The 26,372-nt window shown below is 37.7% G+C and overlaps 1 protein-coding gene across 2 annotated transcripts in view; it reads left to right on the top strand.

Moving 5' to 3' along the window:
• The window catches only part of PDSS2 (decaprenyl diphosphate synthase subunit 2), a 261,793-nt gene that overhangs the window by 163,473 nt on the left and 71,948 nt on the right, over positions 1 to 26,372 (top strand). For both annotated transcript variants that reach the window (XM_047859026.1, XM_047859027.1), the window contains exon 4: positions 18,432 to 18,506. In XM_047859026.1, the coding sequence (XP_047714982.1) occupies positions 18,432 to 18,506 (75 nt within the window). The remainder of the gene's footprint in view (positions 1 to 18,431; positions 18,507 to 26,372) is intronic.

Here is a 26,372-nt window from a genome sequence, read left to right as displayed (position 1 = left end):
TTATATGGCCACACCTACTTATAAGGGAGGCTAGGAAATATAAACTTCATTTTGGGGAGCCACATGCGCAGCCAAAAATCTGAAAGATACGGATAATAGACACTGGAAGACAAATAGCATTTTGCCCTATCTCCCCATCACACTTTTGGCTATATTTTTATGAGACCGATCTGCTGATTTTTAGGGAGAAAATGGTAGGGTACCTCTAATATACAGTTTATATTCGTGTGAAAAGGAAACCAGTAAGAAATGAATTGGTTATATAAAATAGAATAATAGAGAATCTCAGATCTCCCACCAGAGATTTATTACCATTTGGGCATTCTTTTTATTTACCCTCAAATTGCCCTGTTTTCTGTGTGTATAGTCTACTGTGATGGGTCTCACTAAATTCTCTCCTTTACTGGAATTCACATGTTAGCAGAAGGGTGTTTGATCCACTGCCTTGGAGAGCCATTCTATGACTGCATCGTCCGTCTTACCTCTTGACCATGCCTGCTGTGGTCTGTGGTGAACTTTGGGTCTTAGGGAAGGAGAAGCTCTCAGAAGGTACAGGCCTCGTGTGGTTTCCGGGTGTCTTGCACTATACATGACTAGCTGTAGTCGTGTACACTGGCCACTCATGGATTAGACCCACATACCTAAGAAGAAGAGATATTCTGGATGTAGTAACTAGATCCACATTTTTGTAATTAGCTCTCAGCCTGGCCCCTACCTTAAAACAAGACTTACTGCCTTGAGACAAATTTCTGTTTTCTCTAATCATTCGTTTTAACTTACTTTAAGCTATTCTGATGAAATCTTATATAAGGTTAAGATGGTGGTATTTAGCACAAATACAATTATGCTGTAATGACACAAACAAGTATTCACTTGCTTTAACCACTCACTTTATGGGAATGATATTTAATGTGTTCCTTTTTCTTAACTATCTTGTATCATTCACACATGCTTTCTTTTAGTGTGGTTCAAGTTCAGGGAAAATGGAGGCTTTACTCCCATCAAAATCAATTGAGATTCATGGTTTGTGAAATCCACTCTTAGTGTTTTGCATTCAGAAGCATCACTATAAATGTTCCAGAGACTAAGACCTCCACCATCTGCTCCATTAGGCACTGGATTTCAGTGGCAGTATTTGATTAAAAAAAAAAAAAAAAAAAAAAATACAAAACAAAAACTTAGCATATCCAAGCAACAGTTAAGCCTGAAGCTTCTTGAAGTAAGAATGATTAGGTATTTCCTTCCTCTTCAGTGAGTCCTGTACCTTCATGGTCTCTGCACAGTTTTGTACTTTTAGATTTTCATTTTATTGACTTTTATCTGGTGAGCAGGTTTTTTTCCTTTTTAGGCCCACGGTATATTGTTTTGTTTTGTTTTTTTAATTTGATAGTTGTGTGTTTGATTGAAGCCTTTATTCTATGAATCATTCTGTTCGTCAGAAAAAAAAAGGATCCTTTTGCACCTTGTTCTTCAAAATTTGAAGGCTCTACAAAGGTCAGTTTCAAAAGACACTTCACTGCATCAGCTCTTGTGAAAGATCTTGAATACCATGTCCAGGGGTCTATAATTGATCTTCTGCCATTCTAGGCTTCTACTAGCTCTCTTTTAATCCTAATAGATGATTTCCAAACCATATATATGAACAATAGTTTAAACTGATTATAGGGGGTAAAGTTCTTGAAAGTCAAGAGTTATCTTTGATAAAACAAATCTTCCATATTGAGAATCAATTCCTTTTATTTAAAGACTTGGCAGTTTAGGGGAGCCTGAGTGGCTCAGTCGGTTGAGCATCCCACTCTTGATTTCGACTCAGGTCATGATCCCAGGGTCATGGCATCCAGCCCACGTCTCAAGCTTGCTTGAGATACTTCTCTCTCTTTCCTTCTGCCCCTCTCCCTTATTCATGCTCTTGCACACTCTAAATAAATAAGTAAATAAATAGGGTTTAAAAAAAATTTTTTTAATGTTTATTTTCTGAGAGAGAAAGAGCATGAGTGGAGGTGGAGGAGCAGAGAGAGAGGGAGACAGAGAATCTGAAACAGGCTCCAGGCTCTGAGCTGTCAGCACAGAGCCCAACGCGGGGCTCGAACTCACGGACCATGAGATCATGACCTGAGCCGAAGTCAGATGCTTAACCGACTGAGCCACCCAGGCACCCCGGCAGTTTATTTTTTTAAAGAAAGTAAAGTTATATCTCAGAAGAAGACTAATTTTATTAAATAAATTCCCAGAAACTTAAATTGATTAAGGATAATACTAATCATTAATAAGAATTTTTTGTGTGGAGGAGGAGGTAGTGATAAATGTTTCTCTGGGACAGTATTAAGTTTTTTAAAGTTCTCTACGTATGGTTAATGTCTTAGTAAAGTTAGATTTCTCCTTAATGGCATTTTAATGTTCTCTTACAAGAAAGAAAATTTGAGAGATAAACAGATAAAGAAGATGGATATATATACCATATGCTATATATGGGTGTGGGGGTGTGTGTGTGTGTGTGTGTATGAATATTACTCAGCCATAAAAAAGAATGAAATCTTGCCATTTGTGACAACATGGATGGACCTAGAGGGTATTATGCTAAGTGAAATAAGTCATACACAGAAAAGCAAATGTCATATAATGTCACTTATATGTGGAATCTAAAAAACAAAACGAATGAACAAACAGAATGGAACACTTTTACATACAGGAAATAAACTATTGGTTGCCAGGGGGGCGGGGGTGGGTGGGATGGGTGAAATAGGTGAAGGGGATTAAGAAGTATAAACTTCCAGTTATAAATAAGTCACGAGGATGTAATGTACAGCATAAAGAACATAGTCAATAACATTATAATAACTTTGTATGGTGATGGATGGTAACTAGACTTTCTGTAGGGATCATTTAACAATATATAAAAATATGAAATCACTGATATATACCTAAAACAAACAGGATATTGTTTGTGAGTTATACTTTAATTTTAAAAAGGAGAAGAAAAATTTGTCAGCAATAGCAATGAAAGAGACACCACAGCAGTGAGGGAGCAGACAGAACTTAATACAGAATTTCTGTATATAGTATGTCACTTTTGTCACAGTGACAGCTTTTTTTGGAGGGTGTGTATTTAACTTGGTAATTAAAGTTAGCATATTTGTAGCAACTTTAATTTTTTATGACTTATTCATTCTACCAATGTTCCATTTTCTTGTGCTACTGAATTCTTGTCTGAATTTCTGTATTATGTGTTTATCTCTGTACTTCTCCTGGGGCAGACCATTAAGATGAAGGGTTCTGCAGTCATCAGAAATTCAGAGCTGTTTTATAATTGCCAAGGGTAAAATTAGCAAAGTCAATTATTCTCCCTTTGGCTTTTCCCTGAAGATATTAGGGGTCTTCAAGGTAATTGCCTTAGGTAACATTTAGATTTTTAAATATCTCTAAGTATAGAAATTGGTATATTAATCCTCTGGTAATTGTCTTCTTACTGTTCTAGCTCTGGTCACATAAATGTGAATTAACAAGATTTTGAATTCAAGGGTGAGTTTTGAATTCAAGAGTAGTGTTTGAGTTTTCATTCATTTTCAGTTATGGAACCTAAGGTCAGCTTTTTGTTTTGGTACTTCATTGTACACAGACCCTAGACTTGGAGACTTTAGAATGCCTCTTTTTAAGCCATAAATTCCCTGACTCCATTGAAATAAATTGCTTTATATTGTGTTCATGTAGAACATCACTGGATCCTGAAATGATGGGGTCATACCAGAATCTAAAATTTTAGTATCTGAACATCAAACTATCAATGAGACATGCTGAATAATTGGGGGAAAAACATGAAGTGGAGAAGCACTATAATTTAGAAATCTGGCTGACTATTAGAGGCTTTTTCTGGTTCCTGTTTATTTTGTAGACTAGATCTTTATTTTAGGATTAAGCCACAGTACAAATACGGCTGTTTGGATTACTGCTTGTCATCTTTTTTCTCTAAGTCTTTTATTTTACATGTATAGTGATAACCCTAGTATTTGAACAATTGAATTCAGGGGCACCTGGATGGCTCAGTTGTGGTTTCGGCTCAGGTCGTAATCTTAGAGTACATGAGTTTGAGCCCTGTGTTGGGCTCTGTGCTGACAGTGCAGAGCCTGCTTGGGATTCTCTCTCTCCCCTACTGTGTCCTTCCCGGGATCACGTGCACGTGCACTCTCTCTCAAAATAAATAAATAAACTTTTAAAAAAATAATAAAAAAATCAATTGACCATGCTATTTTTTTCTCATTATAGTCGTTTTCATTTAATGGACCTATCACTATACATCAGGTGGGAAACTGTGCCTTAGCTTGGGTCTTGTCTGAGCACCCAAGAACATTGTCATGATGTCATTCCTGGGGACTGTTCTATTAAGCATTAGTGATTTATGTTTCTAAATAATTAGGGGCACAGATGTACTCTTTACATAGCTGATGTATTTCCTTATGTTAACTTTGTTTTCCTAAAGGCATAAATATGTTGTTTACAAGGAAGAATTTTGTTTGTATAAATATGCTCAATTTATGCATATAAATCTCCTCCTTTTATACCATCTATATATTTTAATAAAAAGAGGGCTATTGGTTATTCCATGTTTGTATTATCAGTTACATTAATTCTACTTTCAAATTCATGTTAAAAAGTGAAATCTAGGCTCACTTGGCTGGCTCAGTTAAGTAGAGCATGTAACTCTTGTTCTTGTGGTCATGAGTTCAACCACCATGTTGGGTGTAGAGCCTACCTTAAAAAAAAAAAAAATGAAACCTAGAAACATGCTATATCATATGAAATTTGAGATTTTCTTTATCATATTCATTTAAAATAGACATTGTGACCTTGTGTGTTTATAGTCTTGTCAGCACTATTTTACTTGTGGAAATTATTGATTATGTTTTAGCCTCTTTAGTCTGACACCCAAGATTAATGTCCTTTTCTACATATAACCCTTCTCAAGTATAGATTTTCATGACTAGCTTAAATGTGTGCAGAAGGTAAGTAGGGTGTCATATATTGTAACAATAAAGGCAGTTATTTCCCTATCAATTGAATAAAGAAGCCAAAATGTTATCATAAAATTACAATTTCAAAGTCCCCAAATTTTTGCAGTTTTTTTTTATCATGTGCTAACAAAGCTACCCATTAAACAGACACTATATCCATTTTCTGAGCCACTTCCTTGATCTTTAAAGCAAAAGTGATAAATGATTAGTATTTGAGAAGTGTACTTAGAAACAAGAAGCCAAATATTATGTTCTTTTAAAATTTATTGTCTCATTAAAACCTTAAACTTTGTCCTTTTGGTGCCATAAAACAATGGAATGAAGTGTCTTTTTGCCATAAAAAGATCAAATGCCATCATACAAAAAATGGACAAAACTCTGAGTGTCTGTCAACCAGAAAGCTGACAACCAAGAAGGGAATTTCTTCCATATGCCTAAGCTTTCAAATAAGCCCATTTTAAAAAGTCTGTGTTCTACAAAAATATATTCTCTAAAATGGGTAGAGTTGAACCCCATACCATGGTTGGCCACGAGAGGTAGAAATATGTTGACTAGGGCAGATTTTTTAAAATGTTTATTTATTTTTGAGAGAGAGACAAACAGAGCATGAGCGGGGAAGGGGTAGAGAGAGGGAGACACAGAATCCGAAGCTGGCTCCAGGCTCTGAGCTGTCAGCACAGAGCCGGATGCAGGGCTCCAACTCATGGACTGCAAGATCATGACCTGAGCCAAAGTTGGACACTCAACCGACTGAGCCACCCAGGCATCCCTGGGGTAATTTTATAGTATACTTAGCCACCTCAATTTTGTAAATCCCTTTTTCTACTTTCCAGATATAAAATTAATCAAGCCAGCTTTTTTTCCTCTTCATTTTCACAGATGTAAACTGCCATTTCTCCAAAGCCAGAGGGGAAAAAAAAATCCACTTCTGAGCTTGAGCTAATGATTTCTTTTTGCCTTTCTAATGATTTGACTCAAGGAACTTCCTGAGTTAGGAGTTAACAAAAGTACTGGGTAGATGAATAGCTGATTCCTTCCTCTGCATCCTCAGCTAGCTGACCCCACATCTCTTCACTCATCCTTTCTTTATCCCATAGATACATCCTCAGTACCTCTTTCTTTGTCTTTTATTGTTCACAAATCAGTTAATTCCATCTCAGGCTATCCCCAGCCCCTTTCTTCCCATCTTTCATTCTTTATCTTCTTCCTTGTTAGTTCAGAAAAATTGTTATCCATCTTTTTGCCTTCTTCTTGCTCCTTTCAAGAAAAAATAAGCCAAGAAACTTTACTTAGGAGTTGAAAAACATCAGAGTAAGGCTTGGCATGCTCTTGTGTTAATAAGGAAAATTGGGGCACCTGCGTGGCTCAGTCGGTTAAGCGTCCGACTTCGGCTCAGGTCACGATCTCACGGTTTATGGGTTCGAACTCCACATTGGGCTCTGTGCTGACAGCTCAGAGCCTGGAACCTGCTTTGGATTCTGTGTTTCCCTTTCTCTCTACCACTCCCCCCCCCCCCCCCCCCCGCCCTTCATGCTCTGTTTCTCTCTCTGTCTCTCAGAAATAAACAAAAAAAGTTACAAAAGAATAAGGAAAATTATATAATTAGAAATGAAACAGGCCTAAGAAAGAACCAGGGTCTCTACCCTCATTTTTTCCTTTAACCAGGTTTCCCTATAACTGGCAATGTTTAAAGACATTTTTTAAATGTCTTTCTATTTAGTTTTGTTTTCCTACTTTATTTAATTGAAGGTATTGTAAGATTGTGGTTTTCTATTTTATTTTTAATTATAAGCATATGGTATTTCTAATGTTATGGGCTAACCAAGCTTTAGTCGGCTGCCCTGGGAACCTAGCCACCATTTATAACCTCAAATATTGGGACATTGAGGTATGAACTCCAAACAACTGACTTATAGATAAAATTCCAAAATGCAGTGCATTTGTAATTTCATGCCTGTTGTGTTAGATTAATACCGAATTTGAACTCCATAAGCGAAAGAACAGTTAAGAGCATTCAAAAGGATCCATGTGACTGCTTTTCATTAGTAGCTACAGATAGTTCATTTGTGTTGATTTAATTTGGTTTTAGCATTTCCATCATTTTCCTGATTCCTCAGAGTTGTAAATACTCATGGAAAAAATTCACTCTAAGCCCAAGTTGGTTGATGGGGCCTTAACCCAGGAGCAAATGTTATTTATTTAGCAATAGTGATTGGGGAAGAGCCCTTTTCTGGCAGCTAATGACCTACTGGAGGACTTGTGTGCCCAAGGCAAAGCTGAAGGCCATTAGCCCAACAGGTCATTAACTGACAAATGCCTGACCCTGAGGTCATTTCTGATATTGGAAACCGTGAAAACATTAAAGTGGGCTTGTTGGAAAGTACAGCTGTGCCAAGGAAGTTTCTTTTTAAGCATTTTGGAAAATGCATTGTTTGTTGTTATTCACATGGCTTAATTGTCTTTGTTCTGGGGCCATTTTCACTGTGCCCAGCAAGTCAGTCAGATATCAGTAAACACCAAAACTGTAGTGTATGGCCAGTCTTTGATTTTTAAATGACAGTTTCCCTGTTTAGAATATCACATTAACTATTTCATTCCGAAGCAACTTCAGCGTTCACTTTTGTGGATAACTTGTGTTTTCATAATATGTTGGGTTATATAGCACTTACCTATTTTATACTTCTCAGAGATGACCTATAAAGCCACATAAGAGAAGTGGAAAGACCTCAAGTAGAAGTCTGTGGACCTATTCTCTATCTCTGACTTTTTTTTTTAATTAGCCATTTAACATTGGACAGTTCATTTTCTCCCTCAGAATTCTAGTTTAGATCATTTATCTTTTTCTCCAGACTGTTTATCTATTGTCTTTTTTTTTTTTTCTTTAAGCTCTATGCCCAATGTGGGGCTTAAATTCATGACCCTGAGATCAAGAGTCGCATACTCTATGGACTGAGCCATCCAGGCGCATCCCTCTAATGTCTTAATACTCCATTTTTCAAGTCAGCTTAGAAACTTCATGATGTAGAATATTTAATATTTATTAAAATTAGTACAAAGCACTTAATATTAACAACTTATATTTTTGAGTGCTTGCCCTGTGTTAGACACTATTGCAAGTGCTTTATGTGTATTAACTTATTTAATCTCTCCTGAGACATAGGAAAGGGTTAAGTAATTTCCTTGAGGAAATGGTAGAGCTGCTGTCTAAATATAGGCAATCTGGCTCCAGAATCCTCTAGCTTAGCTAAAGTAGAAAACTAACAAACCAAGAACCATGATACCTTTTTTGCCAGCAATTTTGCAGTTACCGGTATTGGGATTTGTAATACCTTAAGCGACTAGTAGTTTTAACATATTGGAATAAGTATTTCAATACAAACATCATTAGGAGCTTTATGAAACATTTTGGAGAAAATAACCAGTAAGCAGAGGCAACTTGTTTTCTTAGTTTCCTCATCTGTAAAATAAAGACAACATTATTTCCATCTCCTGTATCCCTACCAGTTGCAAAATTCTACAATTCTGAGTGTTGTAGGAGAGAGTCTGAACTTAAAATGTATATATGCAGATCCTGAAGATGTTACGATATAGGAAGAAAAACAAAGGAATCAAGAAAAAATTGTTTATAAACTCAGAGATGTAATAGAGAAATGACCATCTTTTATAAATGTCTAAGATCTAGAGATTTACATGCATATTTCAGCAATCTAAAACAATACTCTAAATTAATGAACTCACCTATATGGCCAGTTTGTGATGAGCAAATGATACGGCTTAATTTGTTCAAGTACTTTAAAAGCCATAAGATGATATGCAGATATAAAATTCTGAAAATAATGATTAAACAATTATAACTGCAAATTTATTTTGAAAGTTATGATTTATACAATTCACATATTGGAAAAAGTATTGGTGGTGCAATAAAATTTTTGCGTGCATTGTGTTAAGCATTAGAAATGCCAGTTTAAAAGACAATTGTATCACCTGTTTTCAGTCTTCATGTAAATTATATCAACCAAAACAAAAACAAAAACAAAACAACCCAATTGTATCTCTGCAGATTAGAGAATTTCTAACCCAAGTATATCCATTGTTTGATTCAAGGGTACAATACAGCCAATCTCGAGTTTCTACTACTTTTTTTTTTTTTTTAAGGAGGGGAAAAAAAGATTACCTAATTTTCTAGAATGCAGTACCAATAGAGCCAGTTATTTTTAGCATTCCATTGATTCACAGATTTTGAAGAGCTGCAATGGTATTTGGAAGAAATACAATTACAGTTTTAGACGAGATGCGTGGATTTTAATGCATATGAGTCATGCTTTTATTTCTGTGGTTGCCTTTGAAGTGCAAACCTCAGGACGTCTCTGAATTACAAACATCTGCCTTTTAGTGTAGCCCAATTAGAAGAGGAACTAATTGAACTAAAAATTGAACCATGTTATCCAAAAGACAAGGGATTCCTGGAATTTGCAAGAGTATGTGTGAATCTCAGAGAAATCCTGAAATTTTTAACTCTTTGGCCAAATGTGTTCTAAACTTTTTTTTTTTTTTATGAATCTAGTAAGATCAAAGCTGAGAGTCAGTATCAGTGATGTATATAAACCAAGGTGGAAATGCTCCCTAATATTATACCCCATAGTACCCGAGAATGATTATGTTTTAACCTGCCTTCTGCCTCTGTTTCTATTCCGTTAACTTACATGTTTTTGGAATACAGTGATAAAGAAATTAACACCTTTATAAATATATTTCAGAATAACAATCTGTAAACTGTGTGTCAAAAATCTGGGGACTCTGTGTGCAGTTAAAATGGCTAACCAAGGTATGAGTTATACATGACGTATATCAGTATAAGGTAGTATTTCAGATTATAGATCACATGCTGTTTATGGTGGATAGTGAAATCCCTTTAGTAAGTGACTGTCAACACTTTTTCTTTAATGGATCACAATAGAAAATAGAGGGATAATGAAACTTTTGTTTTATGAAAAATTTCACTCATTTTTGTACATACACATGTATGCATGTACTGTGTGTGTCATGATGTAGAATACAATTCTTATCGTGGGTTGCAATTTAAAAATTTTGAAAGTTGATACTATTAGGCAGTGTTCTAGCCAGCAGCATCCTTTCGTTGAATGAAATAAGGTACCTTGATTCTGGTGTTCTGAAGTTTCACATTGTGAACTTGTGTTTTTCAAAGGTGGGATTAACCTTTAAGCAAAATCACACTTGGAAACTATCACTTAACATCACTGAGAGTGCCATCAAAGGAAGAAGCAGTGAAAGCAGAATGGAGGTTATCAGCCACATGGGGAAAAGTGGGCACATCACTGAGATGGCAGATATAATTCTCTCTGAGAAGTTGTCAGAGCAAAGTGTAACAGAGCTACTAAGTGTGGGGCATCCTAATGGGGAATATCCTGGGTACAACAAACTTGACAACATACATAAGGAATTCTTATGTTGGAGAAAGTGAAAACTAAAGCAACTAACTGCTGTATGATAATGTCAGAATTACTTTGTTTCACGACTAAGCATTTAATTCCCAGCAACTATTTAGTTTTTGTAGTAATGCAAGATACTTAACCAACTTTTTTTTTAGCCTACTGGAAAGCATCTCTTTTTCTCCTTTTCTTACAAAAAGTTTTATTTTGGTGTAAGCATTTTAAATTGTAAAAAAAAATTATCAGCCACTTTTTCAGGAATCTAAGTATTGTTTAAATCAATAAATGATTATCATTACTCAGTGGTGAACAGTAGACCAAGAACCATGCACCGTCATTCAAAAAGTGAACTCAAGGGGCACCTGGCTGGCTTGGTCGGTGGAGCATGCAACTCTTGATCTCAGGGTTGTGAGTTTGAGACCCACATTGGGTGTAGAGATTACTTAAAAATAAAATCTTAAAAAAAAAACAAAAACTCCTTATTTTTGGATCACTTTTTTATTGTTACTGAAAGAAATCCATATTTTGGCATCATCCTTACAATTGTTATGAATAAAAAACATATACAGCTACACATTTAGGTATTTCTGGTCATGGGGCTAACTGTTGATAAAATGTAGATACCTCTTACTTAGATAAGCTAACTGAGGCCCAAAGGAGTGCTATGGGAGAGGGGGGCAGAGGGAGTGCCTGGATGGCTCAGTCGGTTAAGCATCCAACTCTTGGTTTTGACTCAGATCATGATCTCACAGGGCGCTGGCAGCATGGAGACTGCTTGGGATTCTCTCTCTTCCTTCCTCTCTGCACCGCCCCCCCCCCCAAATAAATAAATACACTTAAAACAAAAAGTGATATGGATGGCCCAAAGTCATGCAGCCTTCTAAGTGGTCAATAACAATGTAATGTCCTTTATCTTTATAAGGTCATAACTAGTTTCATTAGTAGAGTGCCAGGAACATAGTAGGCTGTCAGCAAATGTTTATGGAATGAGTGCATTAGCCAATATAATATTAAACTTCAGCACTTCATATTCAAGCCATCTTCCTGAATTTGTGGCCCATTTCTTTTAAGTTTTATCAGTTGTGATTTTCTTTTAGACTTTTCTTTAGTTTGCTGAATTTTCCTGAGCCCTTTCTGACAAATGTTACCAGTAGTTAGAGGCCATAAACCAATGTATCAGCTGTTCTAAATTAAAAATTAAGATTATCAATTTGCTTAGTTTTTGCTGCACCTGTCCTACTGGTTGTGCCATTTCTCTCTCCGCTCTTCCCCCTTAGCCAGAAAGAACTTCCAGCTCACTAGAACAGATTGCTATCCCTCCCACAAATAAGCATGGTCTTACACATTTGGCAGCATTGAAAAGGCTCCCTTCAAAAAGCCTAGTTAGAAGCTTCCTCCAGAACTCCTGTGAGTTAGTGGTGTGTTTATTGCAACAGACCTTTCATCATTGTCGTCATTAAACCTGGTCCTTGTCTGATAGGAAGGAGTGGGGAGAACCATTCTTTCAGACTTCATGAATGGCTTTATTAAAGCAACTCATTTATATTAATCAGCATGCAGATTAGGGCTCATCTGGGTTGTTTGTGCCCAGGTGGTGGGTGAGTAGATTCACCCCTTATTTGGCCACTGCCGCTGCTCCCTGTGTTCTTCAGAGGTCGCTTCTCCATTGAGGCTGCCAGCCTGAAAGCTCTGGCTGAGCACTGGGGGACTGAATCCACCTGGAACAGAATAGTTTGCTTAAACCCAGTCTGTAAATGATAAAGTGCTTTGCAAATGTTAGATGTTATTATTGGTCTCTGTGGGAGAGCACTACTTCTTAGCCAGTTCCTCTACCTCACCTTGGTGTAATGTAAGTAAATCTTTCCATCATTAAATGCATCTCTCAAATACTCCGTGCTTTGTTTTTTGTGAAGAGGAACTGAAGAGTGAAGCTAACTGCCCTGGTTACTATTAGCAGACTGTTCGGCATCCTTTATCTTTAAAAGTATTTTTCTGTAAGACATTTTTACTGACAATATTGGTTTTGTGGCTTAAAAAAAAAAATCTTGACACTATCCCTTCAAATATCAAAGCTTTTTGGAAAGGACATATTTATGCTAAATCTATCTTTTGTTCCTCCCAAGATGTATATGAGAATTAATTCTTCCCCAAGGGCGTTTTACCTTTGCAACTGCTTCATGCATTGCTATTTCTTCCTAGAGCTGGGGGAAGGAGTGCAATAAATTTGTGTGTAATTAATGCCATCAGCACTGCAGATGCGTGCACACACATGACTGTTTCCTTCGCTAGCAGCTGTTAAGAGTAGTAAAGACTGAGGGGCTGTGTGTTCGTTTGCCTCCCAAATAGAGTGATGGATCACACGTTGTCATTCTACACTGTAGTAAAAACTCATTAAAATAACCTTTCCAGCGCAAGTTTTTGAAAGACGATTATAAATCTGTAATAGCCTCCACAGTTTCTATATACCAATGAGTTAAGTGCGGGGCAACCTTTTTTTTTTTTTTTTTCCTTCAAGTTTATTTATTTTGAGAGAGAGGGAGAGAGAGAAAAAATCTCAAGCAGGCTCTGCACTGTAGGCACAGAGCCAGACATGGGACTCAACCTCACGATCTGTAGATCATGACCTGAGCTGAAATTAAGAGCCAGATGCTTAACCAGCTGAGCCACCCAGGCACCTCTGTAGCAACCTTTTTTAAGTGAGTTAAAACACAACCATACTACACCAACTCAGATAGGTTTTGCTGGCTCGAGCTTTTATTGAGCCACATTAGTTAATAGTTAATATTTTTCTAAAGATTTAGTTGTATTTTACTTTTTATTTGAGATGGGTGCTCCTTTGCCCATATTAAGTGGTCTGGTTTCCTGGTTAACTATCTACAACTCAGCTGAAACTTTTCCATCTGTCAAATACTGACAGTACTCCTGGATCACGCCTGTTGAGACAGGCACAGCTCGTCTCCACAGAATGCTTACCACCACTTACTGATCTTATTTTTGCTACTCCGAGGACTATTGTTTGATTGATATATTCCAGAAATCAATTTGTGGACACAGCTTCAGAAGCCTCTCTGAGGCTAAAAGGAGAGTGTGCTCCCCAGCTCCCCGCCCCACTCCATGGAGGTAGGTTTATTGTTTTAACCTGATTATAAAAGCAGTACAATAAAAGAGGGGAGAAAAATGTAATACATTGTAAATTTAAGCAGTTATAAATTTATTGATTACAAATTTAAGCAATTTATAAAAGTTGAAAAAGAAAATTTTTTCATTAAAAATCATCCAGATGCTTACTTACCATTTACACATTATCATTATTACTACTTTGTTGTCCTTTCGTTTAAAAAAATTTTTTTTTGTTGATTTATTTATTTTTGAGAGAGAGAGAGCACGTGCACAAGCCAGGGAGGGGCACACAGAGAGAGACACGGAACCGAAGCAGGTTCCAATCTCTGAGTTGTCAGCACAGAGCCTGACACAGGGCTTGAACCCATGAACCACAGGATCATGACCTGAGCCAAAGTCAGATGCTTAACTGACTGAACCACCCAGGTGCCCTTAATATTTTGTTGTCTTTTCCGACTTTTCTCTCAGCGTATATAAACACAGAGATTGACCTCACTTTGTTTTAAAAATATCTGTCATGCTATTCTGTTTTGTAACCAGCTTTTTTCTTTTAAGAAGATATTACAGACGTCCTCAGATAGCAGTGTGAAGACGTTATTTGGTCATTATTGTTCTCTTACCAACCCCTACTTCTCTTAATTTCTATTTTTTATGATAGGAATTTTATTATAGCTCAGGGTGTAATCACCACAACACCTTTTGCGAGTGCATATGCATCACTTTTGCTTTTCAGTTAAGAAAAATCATCGAATTGTAGTTACTCTTGCCAGAAGATAAAGAATGAGGCAATTACATTTTCCCTGAGACTGACGAAATTTGTCCTGTAAATTAACCATTTAAGAAATTCATTCCATCAGTTATACGTCAATTAAAAAATAATAATAATAAAAGAAATTTATTCCAAACAAGGTGCCCCCAAGAAGCTAGCTCATGACATTGACAGTCTGAACAGTTACCACTTCTGGCTCACTGACATTTAGGGTGTTACTCAGAAGACGTGGGAATAGTATATGGCATTGCCAGGCAGTCAGATTTCAACATGGCAAATCAGAAAGAAAAGCATTTTTGTATTGCATGTGCAGGTAAGCAATTATGCCATTCTTGCAACCTCCAGAAATGCAGAAATTAGCTTATCTCCTGCTTGATTACTGTCTAGACAGCCAAAGTAAACTTTATAACATTAATGGTGACAGATTCTCTTCTAAGTGTTCTACATATTTACTCATTAGAGAGGAAGTGATGTGGCCAACTAGAGCCATTATTTGTTTGACACAACTTTTCACTTAAACCTGATATCATTCTGAATCCGATTGTATGAATTATTCCCAAGCATTAGAGCCATTCAAGACCCAGAACTCAGCAGTGTTGACCTTAATTGACCCAACTAGGATATTTCTGTCAGTAGGTGGGGTGGGCTATCAGTCTTAATGGTTTAGGACATGGAAATGGTTTAGAATGGTTTAGGAAATGAAAATTGCTTAATTAGGATTCTAGGTCTTGAAACCAAGGGGCTTGGATACAAAAACTTTCATGAAGAAAGTAATCGGGAGAGTTCAGACAGAGGGAAAAGTCTGTGTGAAGAGAATAGATAAAAATAATATCTGAGCAGGGCACCTGGGTGGCTCAGTCAGTTGAGCATCCGACTTCAACTCAGGTCATGATCTCACGGTCTGTGAGTTTGAACCCTGCATCGGGCTCTGTGTTGACAGCTCAGAGCCTGGAGCCTGCTTCGGATCCTGTGTCTCCCTGTCTCTCTCTCAAAAATACATAAACATTAAAAAAAAATAAATAAAAAACCTTTAAAAAATAAATAAGCCTTTGGTGAGCAAAGGTGTCTTACCAAGCTTTATAAAAAAGCAGTTTTAAAATCTTCATGCCTAACTATAAATATTAAGATTTGCATTTCTAGAAGCTCGGAATCAGAATTGGAAGGGACCTTATAGAGTTATGTTTCGCAACTTCCTTCATTTTATAGTTGAGAAAAATTAATTGTCCTACCCCAGATCTCACAATGACATTACTAGGAGACCTTGAAGTAGGGTCTAGATCCTTTGGCTCCTAATGCTCTGCCCTGTTTCATTACAGTCTTTTCATTGTTGGGCTTCTAAGAGTGGCTATCATTGATGCTCTTTTAAGTCTGTCATGTTTTTGTAGTTGATAGTGTTTGCTTGCCCCTCTGGGCCTGAGGAACGAAAGTCCTTAATCTTTCTCATGGTGCCCTTGTTAAGAGTGCCAAGAAGTGGAGGGCTTGGGTTCTTAGTCTCAGGAGATCTGGCATTTAGGCTTCTGGATTCTCTGACTGCCATTATCCTTGCTACCATTGTGGGTTGCTGGAACAAATCATTCCACAAGAATCTGAGGGAGAAAAGTATCATGAAGCAGGTACTTTCTTATATTGAAGTACAAAAGGTGTCTAGACAGGTGCCTATGTAGTAAGCCATGTATTGAAAAAAGATCAGATCAATAAATGGCCTCATTAAATATGTGTAGCTGGTAGTCCTGTGGTCTTCCTAGAAATACTACAATTTTAAAGGAGGATGATACTTAAACATCTCTCTCTTTGGTATAATTTAAAATGTTAGGGGCTCCTGGGTGGCTCAGTGGTTAAGCATCCAACTCTTGATTTCGGCTCAGGTCATGATCTCATGGTCATGAGATTGAGCTCCACATCAGGCTCAGCGCTGGGCATAGAGCCTGCTTGAGATTCTCTCTCTCCGTCTCCTTCTGCTCCTCCCCCGCTTACACACATGCTCATGTGTGTGCTCTCCCTCTCAAAAAAAAAAAAAAAAAAGGTAATAAAAAAAGGTTAAGTAAACATTTCAGGCAATAGAAAGAGATTTATGTGTGCATTGAGTAAGTCACCCTTGCCTGGGACACTTCAGCTCCCCTAGGCTATTGCTGGTTTTCATAATCTCTTACCTTCCTTGATTTGTTAACCCAAGGAAATCCAAAGCTTTTTCCTCAATGATCATCATTGGCTATGGAGGTGTATTCTGCTCAAGTAACTATAGCTATTTGGAACTATGGGTCCTTTATAAATTTTGAACTTATGAGTACAGGTCTGTCTATATTTCCTAATTACATTAAAAAGAAAAAGAGACAATAAAATGTCTGTTGCCTCTGCCTGGTCTGAAATCTCAGGGAAGTAAAGGCACAGTCTAGTTATGCAGAGCCAGATCCATTGTTAAAAGTTCATGCCATCATTTTGACATTTAGTGTTGTGGACTTTCTCTTTATAAATCCCTCTTCACTTTACCAGTGCTGGTCTCAGAGCTCAAACTGTTTCAAAACCGTAACATTTCTTAGTGAGTGATTGATCTGTATTACGTGTCCGGCCATCAGGGGGATCTTGGGATGTTGCTTGTATAAACTGTAATCCAATCTGATGCTGTGCATTTAGTTACAGTCTTTCATAGACCTATTGGTGATACTCTATCCTCCTGGATTTGGGAATAGAGCTTATCTGATACCTTCAGGGGAAAAAAATCCATTCATTTTCTTTCTTCCCCACTTAAATAACTCAACACATCTGGTAACACTGTAGGATCATTGTCCTTCCAGTTCCTCTGCAGCTCATATTGCTACAATATTTCTTAAGTATTTGGTTACCTAAAGGGCAATGTGATTAAAAAAAAAAAAAAAGACTTTGTATAGGTCTTACAAATTAACCCATCTGCAGAGCTAGAAAAAAAATGGCTTTAATCAGCAAAATTTCCATATCAACAGCCTTGTCTGTGTTACACAGGATGAACGTAAATATAAATTTGGAGATGAATGTTCATGTGTTAAAATTTTAAAGCAAGTCTTTCCACAAATTAATGTAATTTGTGTCTAAGAAAATGTTTATTAAATCTAACGTACCTGAGATTAAAGTATCTTGTTGTTTGGGTCTGTATCCTTTGGCTTAATAATGTCTTCAATTACAAGAATGATAAAAGCTGAAACAAAATCCTTTAATTCAATCAGAACTTAGCTAAATTTTAGGAAGCAAAGAGTGGGAATCAGATACGGTACTGCATGATATAGGAAGCTAAATATACACGATATTAAGACTTCGCAAGAAGCGGTTGGGGCTGCTTTGAGGAATTCTTGTTTGGAACGGCTGCATTGAAATACCACTATTTTATCCTCTTGAATTAAGATGGTTTATGCAAACAAGTCTAAATTGTACAGTAGTTCCAAAGAGACTGTTTTCTGCTTGTTTTACATTCTGGAACAAGTTCAAAGCTTTTGATTTTGGTTGATTTTTTTTTTTTTTTAACAGCCTGAGTCTTGAAAATAATACAGGTTTGATGAATATGATTTCAATATTGCAGTTCTATAAAAATTTGCAGTGTTTATGGTACATTTGACCCAGGGGCCCTCCACCAAATATATCCACAGTGCATTTTAAGTATAACAGAATGAACACATTTGAAAGGTTAACCATTCTTTTGCTTTTGCTTTTCTTTCTGTATTAAGTATGAAAATTAGCATTGTAATGGCTCCCAGAATGGAGATATTGAAAAAGTATCCACCTGACAGAAATAAACATACAGAAAATAAATTGAGTTAAGATTTCATTAGGTATCTGAAATTTAAGCTTCTGTTCAAAATGGCTATTACTGGATTTTCATATATATTAGTTCAATGCTGTGCTTGTAAGATTTTTTTTTTTTTGCTTGAATTATGCCTGAAAAAAATTGGATTACAGCTCTAATATCCAGGTGGGCAATGCCATTTGCCAGGATCTTTGTATATAACCCCATAAGCACAAATACTGCCTTGCTGCTAAGCCTTCTGAGGCTTTCTGAGGTAAAAATGGGCATAAAAATGTTTAATTGTTTCTTTTAATTTTTTTTCTTGTTTTTTTTAGGTTGTGGAACTTTTAGCAAGTGCTCTTATGGACTTGGTGCAGGGAGTATACCATGAAAATTCTACTTCAGCAAAGGTAGGGATTGGGTACTCATTATAAAATGTTAGGTTAAAAACCCTCGTGGCAAAACTAGAATTGACGAGCGAAAATGTCATTTTTGTTTTGTGTTTAAATTGTACATGACATTTTTTTTTAGATTAGTGTTTTGGCTACAAATCCATGGCCATACGCTTAGTACATAGCAGATTTAGCCAATTAAAACAACCTCTTATCCTCTGGCTGGATTCACAGTCTGTTCAGTCTGCAGCAGCCCAAGAGACACCAGGGTGCTCTGTCTACTGGCTGGCAGGTAGCACTGTCACAGGGCAGGCAGACTGGAGAAACAGCTCGTGCTGAGGTGGCTGGGCGCAGCCTTTCCCCAGAGGAAGGGGTCTTCCGTGTCCCAGAAGAGTGGACATGATCTGAAGAGGATGACTTTTGAGGGCATGAGGAAAGAATGTCTTTTATGTCCAAGATCCAGAATTTACTGCGTTATTAAATTCTCTGTGATAAGAAGTAGGATGGTTGTGCAGTTGGATCATTCTGATTAATTATATAGATCTAGAATTAAGGTTTTTTGACTCATTTAACAGGACATCTTATGGGTTAGGTTTTATTTCTTTAAAATGCAGTTATTTCATTTCAGTAGGATATTGAATGTGAAGCAGTTGCCTCATTGACCACTGCCATCATTTAACATGGTATATGCTATTATACGGGATTCCTAGCTTAGGGTTTCATTATTCTAACTTCTTTAGCTTCTGTATTAGCAAGATTTCACTCACTGCAAATTAGAGAAAATATGCGCATATGCACATTTTAGGCTTTTTGACATTTCCATTTGAAAAAAGAAAGACTGATTTTACTGGAAAATGAAACATAGGGCATGAGCAACTTGCATAGGAAATTTAAAAGTATAACCCAGGGACTCTGGATGGCTCAGAGAATAGTTAGTAAAATATGAAGAATTGTACCTTGGACGTCTGCTAACATTTGGTTCAAGGAACCACAGTTCCCTGGAGGCATATCTAACTTCACCTAAGTTGCCTAGTGGTATGTGGGGACCTGGCAGGATATACGACCACAGTGGGACCCCCTTTGCCACATTTTTCAAAAATATACCATACTTCACTACCATGGCTGAGGATTAATAGCACATTGTAGAATGGAAGATTCCTGGTCTAGTTCCACTCATAAGTTGCCTCATATATAGTATAAAGAAGATGATAGTGGCTAAACATGTAACACTGTGGTAAGTAACTCACCTATGTTTCCTCATTTAATCTTCACAGAAAGCCTGCTAGCAGATACTACTGCTATCCCCATTTGACATAATGGGAAAACCGAGGTTTAGAAAAGATTAAATAATTTGCCCACAGTCATACAACTTGCTAGTTGAGATTTGAACACCAGAGCTCAGGTTCTTAACCGTGCGTTTTCTACCTCTATACCTCAGTGAAACCCAATTTGCTCGCCTCCCTCTGCCATACCTGAGATCCCACCATATATGGTGATGACAGTGACCTCTTCTGGCTTTTGAGGCATCGTTTTCCCCTGGGATAGTTCCAATGTGTTCACCGTAGTTCCATGTAAGATATTAATATCTTACAGTTAAATACCTTAATTTTTAAGTGAAAGTTTTATTGTTGGTTTTAGGGTTCTTGATTTATTCACTCTTAACTGTTTGCCCACTATAATTAGCCTAGTTTGTTAATAATTTTGTGAACATTTATTAAATACTTTCTGTATGTCAGGCAGACCTAACAGCAACAACAACAGTAAATGGTTAGATAGCCCTTTACAGTTTGCTTATACTTTCTTTCTCTACAGTCACCCATAAAAAGGGGGGCATTTGTTGGTACGCCCATTCTATACATTAAAAGCCTGAGATTCAGGGATGACAAAAGGCAGGAAAGCCTATTATCTGGAAACTCTTTGTTGATGTATGTTTCACAGTGGCATGATCTGAACCCAGGTTTTTTGACTCCAAGTCCCACATAATCTGTTTCTTCCTGGGAAAGAGAAAAGAGGAAACAACGAAAGTCTTTGAAGGACTGTTGATCATACGTGCACTGCCAATTAGCAGGCACTAATTGCTGACTTTCATTGGCTAGTTTTACTTCAGAGAATCTGTAGCAATGCTTTGTCCATCTGCCCTGTTTCCCTACCGTCTCCCCAAACACAGCCCTTTAAAGCACTAGCGACCTTCTTTAAGCAATTACATTTCTGAATATAGCCAAACCATTTAAAGAGCTGTTTTGGTTGGTTTTGTTTTCTTTTGTTTTGTTTTTATAACGGAAGGAAAATGCATAGTTGGACTAAAGCTGCGGGAGTGCTTCTGGATGCCTCCATTTGTGTCCCAGGTCCAATTTAGGTTAACCACATTTCCCTTCCTAACCAGAAAAATCCTGGCCTTTCTCCCCCCTCCTCTAAGTGTGCTTGCCATTGCAATGGCAGTTCAGAATTTGGGTTTTCGAACTTGGCCCAGGAATGCCTTCAGAGGCAGAGAGAGCACTGCCCCACATGGAGTGCCTTCAAGGTTTTCATGTTCTGGCACGATGGGGAAGCAGCCACAAGTGGAGGTCATGTGGGAAGTGAGTGGCACAACCTCCGTAGCCTTGGGCCAATTCAGTACACAAAAGAATTGCTTTGTGATTTAAAATCAGCTGCAAACCATTTATTCTCTCTAGGGAGAAGAGACTACAATGCAGTCTGTTTTCTATATGGCTACTTAATGCAGTGATGGAGAACCTGGGTAGTACGAAAATAGCTTTCTGTGGAGCAGTGCCTATGTGACCAGGGTAGATGCACTAAAAGCAAATGGAGGAGAATTACAACTGAATATGTCCAAAATCACCTTCTCCAGAAGAAGTTTGTAGAGTAATTACCTAATCCTCCTTTAAACTATGAAAATTTATGTGACTTAACATTAGTAATACTTGACAGATCATATGTAAATTGTGATCATGTAAACATTCAGAGTAATTTTGGAAATTCATCCTTTGATCTAGCCATTGAAAAACAGTATTTTTATTTTTGTGTTTGTTAGTGAATGAACCATTTTTTCTTTATAATAAAAATTAGCCATTGTGCTTTCTTTAGTGTTTATAGCATTTCCTCTCTGTCTACCTGGTTTGGTGTTGTTAGCTAATTGGGAAAAAAAAGTATATGAAGTAGAAAAATTGCATTTTATGTTTTTTTAAGTTTGTTTCTTTATGTTGAGAGAGAGCACAAGTGGGGTGGGGGAGGAGCACACAGTAGGGGGGTGGGAAGACAGAGAATCCCAAGCTGGCTCTGTGCTGTCAGCACAGAGCCCGAAGCAGGGCTCTATCCCACAAACCATGAGACCATGATCTGAGCCAAAATCAAGTTTCAGATGTTTAACCAACTGAGCCACCCAGGCACCCCCCCAAAATTGCATTTTAAATGCAGCTGTTGTTTACCATTCTAAGAGTTCCCAAGTCCTGCCGTGTACATTGTGTTCATGTTACTCACTGTACACACTAAATATTTTGCATTTTAGAAAAATTGGCTTTGAATCCAGACCTTTATATCTAAAATCTTTATAGCATAATTATCTTATAACTTGTTTCTAATTAGAAAAGTAACTACGTATTTGGTAATAAAAATTGAAAGCACAGAAAAAGGTCAAGAGGAAAAAAGAAATTATTTTACATAAACCATCCCCAGAAATGAATCATGATTACACCTTAATGTATTTCCTTCTAGATTTCATTCTATATTTCTCCCATTTTATAGTTATTATTCTATGTCATTTTTTGTTCCGATTGATTCCCTAGGATTTGTTATTAAAAGTCTTCAAATGGGGCGCTTGGGCGGCTCAGTCAGTTGAGTGTCTGACTTCGGCTCAGGTCACGATCTCTCGGTTCGTGGGTTCGAGCCCCGCATTGGGCTCTGTGCTGACAGCTCGGAGCCTGGAGCCCGCTTCAGATTGTGTCTCCCTGTCTCTCTGTTCCTCCCCTGCTCTCACTCTGTCTCTCTCTCTCACTCTCTCAAAAATAAATAAAGATTTAAAAAAATTAAAAAAAAAAAGTCTTCAAACGTTAGGGGCACCTGGGTGGGTGGCTCAGCCGGTTGAGTGTCCAACTTTAGCTCAGGTCATGATCTCACCGTTTGTGGGTTCGGGCCCCACATCGGGCTCTGTGCTATCATCTCAGAGCCTGGAACCTGCTTCAGATTCTGTGTCTCCTTCTCTCTCTACCTCTACTCCACTCGTGCTCTCTCTCTCTCTCTGTCTCTCAAAAATAAATTAACGTTAAAAGTAAATTTTTTTTAAAGTCTTCAAATTTTAATTTTAATGACTATTTAATGTTTCTCCATACTACTATAATTTACTGAACCATTCCACAATTTTTAGATACTTACCCTGTTTCCTTTTTTTTTTAATGAGTTTAAACAATATTGTGATGATGAACATCTTAGTGTTTATAACAGTGCTCTATTTTATACTATTTGCTAAAAAAAAAAAAAAAAGAACCCTAGAAGTGAGATTTTTTTTTTAATCAAAAAGTTACTATATCTTTAGGGGCACCTGGATGGCTCAGTCAGTTAAGCATCCGACTCTTGATTTCGGATCAGGTCATGATCTCATGGTTCGTGGGTTCAAGCCCTACACTGGGCTCAGCACTGACAGTATGGAGCCTGCTTGGGATTCTCTCTCTCTTCTTCTCTCTCTGCTGCTCGCCTGCATTTACTCCTTCTCTCTCTCTCTCTCTCTCTCTCTCTCTCTCTCAAAATAAATAAACTTTAAAAAAAGTTAAAGTAAAATCTATTCTTCAAAAAAAAAAAGTAAGAATATTTTCAATATATAGAAAAAGATTGCTATCCTTAGAAAAGCCTGCTTTTAAAGTTGGCCCTTGGCTAGAATCTGGGAACTTGGATTTTAGGAGTGTCTCTACCATTATCTAACTGGTAAGTGCAGCTCACTGTAGCCAAACTGTTTTTGCCAGTAATGTGGTTTATTTTGAATATCTGCTTTCCTTCTGGGAGTCTGGAATGTTGGTATATGCTAGGCAGAGAGGATGACCAACCCCTACAGAAATGCTGAGCACTGAGTCTCCAATGAACTTCCCGGGTAGACAGTATTTTGTATATGTTATCACATGTGTTCATTCTTAGAGGAATTAATCACATCTTGTTTGACTCCACTGGCAGAGGATTCTTGGAAGCTTGCGCCCAGTTTCCTGTAGACTTCATCTCATGCACCTTTTTCCCTTTGCTGGTTTTGTTTTATATCCTTTGCTGTAATAAACCATAGTTGTGACTTTGACTATATGTTGAGTCCTAGGAGTCCTCCTAACAAGGCCATCAAACCTTGGGGTGGTCTTAGAGACCCCTAAACACTGTTTTTCTGATTCCTTATTATTTCCACCCACTTGTACTCCTTCCTTGTGAACTAATCAAGGTCCTCTGCAACACTCATGTTGGTTTTAAAATGGGGAACAGCACACCTCTTTCCTGTCTTCAGAGATTCTGCTCATGTTGGCTTGGCCCCGGTCTCAGGAAAGTGAGAGGGTTTTAAAGAGGATCCATTTCTCTTGGAAAGGAACTGGCTTTAACAGAGTTACTAAAATTACAAAGATCCATTCTATTTTTTTCCAAGCATAGATTATACTTTCAGTATATCATTCTCTTATGAGAAGTAGATAAGGTCACTTATGTCCATTTATTTATTTTTTTTTTTTTATGCCTATCTTCCTTAGCCCCTTAGCATATCTTCCTTAGCCCTTAGCATCTTTCAAGTAAGATATAAGAATAATTCAATTCACCAGGAAGTTATAGATTGGTGCCTACCTGCAAAGCCCAATGCCACCTTCTAAAATACAATAAAAAGAGGGGCGCCTGGGTGGCGCAGTCGGTTAGCGTCCGACTTCAGCCAGGTCACGATCTCGCGGTCTGCGAGTTCGAGCCCCGCATCGGGCTCTGGGCTGATGGCTCGGAGCCTGGAGCCTGTTTCCGATTCTGTGTCTCCCTCTCTCTCTGCCCCCCCCACCCCCGTTCATGCTCTGTCTCTCTCTGTCCCAAAAATAAATAAACGTTGAAAAAAAAAATTTTTTTTTAATAAAATACAATAAAAAGATTAGCAAGGGGAGCTTTGTCCATTGAAAAAATAACAGGGAGAAAATTGGAACAAAAAGTCACATCTGGTTGGGAAAATCAGAAAAGACTTCAAGGAGAATGTGATATTTGAGGTGGACATTTAAGGATGGGAAGGACGTCTGTTGATGGAGAAGGATGCCATTTGAGGCAGAGGAAACAGCATGATCAAAAGTAGGTGTATTTAAGATCAGGCCTTCATCCACATTAGAATAAAGGAATAGTAAGAAGACTGGAAAGGTAGGTTTTGTCACATGCTTCAAGACTTACAATGCCAGAATATAGAGCTAAAACCATATTTAGTACTTGAGATAATGGAGGGATTGAAGATTAAAAAAAAATTCTTTTTTAATGTTTATTTATTTTTGAGAGAGAGAGACAGAACGTGAGCATGGGAAGGGCAGAGAGAGAAGGAGACCCAGAATCCGAAGCAGGCTCCAGGCTCTGAGCTGTCAGCACAGAGCCCGCTGTGGGGCTCGAACTCACAAACCATGAGATCATGACCTGAGCTGAAGTCAAATACTTAACCGACTGAGCCACCTAGGTGCCCCAGGATTAAAGATTTTTAAACAAAGGAATTACATGATCAAATTAACCTTTGGGAAACCTAATACATCAGTGGTCATTATGACGGTTTACTGGAAATTAGAGGTATGTGAAAACAGTTAGAAATCCAAAACAATAAAGGCTAGGGGTATTCTTCTTCCAATTTAACATAGTTGGCCCCTTCTTGATATTCATGTCTCTACATCAATGTCATCTTTTCAAAGACAGCCCCTCACCGAATCTGAAGTAGCCACCATACTTAATTCCCTTTATCTTAATCACAGTTGTCACCCTCTGATATTTCTCTTATAGTTTCTCCTACAAGCATATAAACTCTGTGGGAGGTGGGATTTTGTTTACCATTGTATTCCTAATACCAGAACAGTGCCTAGCACATTAGCCATAGTCCAAAAATAGTTGTTAAATTAATGATATAGCTTTATTGATGTATAGTATGCTGCAAATACTCCAATGTTTTATTTTGTTTTTTGAGAGAGAGAGAGACATAGAGCAAGCAGGGGAGGGGCAGAGAGAGAGGGAGACACAGAACCCAAAGCAGGCTCCAGGCTCTAGGCTCTGAGCTGTCAGCACAGAGCCTGATGTGGGGCTCACAGCCATGAATACGAGATCATGACCTGTGCCAAAGTTGGATGCTCAACCGACTGAGCCACCCAGGCATCCCAAACTGCAAATATTTCAAGTGCACAATCTGATGTTTTAATATTTGTGTGTACCATTGAAACTATCATCACAAGATAATGAACATAGCCATTACTCCCAAAGAGCAGGCTTGCTTACTACTTGCTACAAAAGCAGCAATCCCCTAAACTCAGTGTTTCGTTTGTTGGTTTGATTTTAGCTGTAACACAAATCCACTGAAGGCTAGCATCCATCTGAGCCCACATTGTTGCCCCTGCAGGACTTGGGATCAAGGGCAGCCAACACAAATATGCTCATGCACATGCTTTGCTGTGCCATGAATAATAAAGTCCTTTGTCTCTGATCCAGGAGTCTTGTGTCTTCTGTTAGCATCACTAAAACAATCACAAGCTAGTTCATTAGTTTGTATGTAAGGTAAAGCAAAATCTCAGATCCAAGAGCTAGACCTCCCAACACAATGTTGAAGTAGTGAGAATGGACATTCCTGACATGCTCCCGATGCTGGCAGAAAGACATTCGGTATTTCACCATTAAGTGTGATGTTAACTGGAGGTTTTTGTTTTTGTTTTTAGAGGCTCT

This window comes from Prionailurus viverrinus, chromosome B2, assembly GCF_022837055.1.
Source record: "Prionailurus viverrinus isolate Anna chromosome B2, UM_Priviv_1.0, whole genome shotgun sequence".
Lineage (NCBI taxonomy): Eukaryota > Metazoa > Chordata > Mammalia > Carnivora > Felidae > Prionailurus > Prionailurus viverrinus.
Note: the sequence above shows the minus strand (reverse complement) of the source record. Positions and strands in the feature narration are given on the sequence as shown.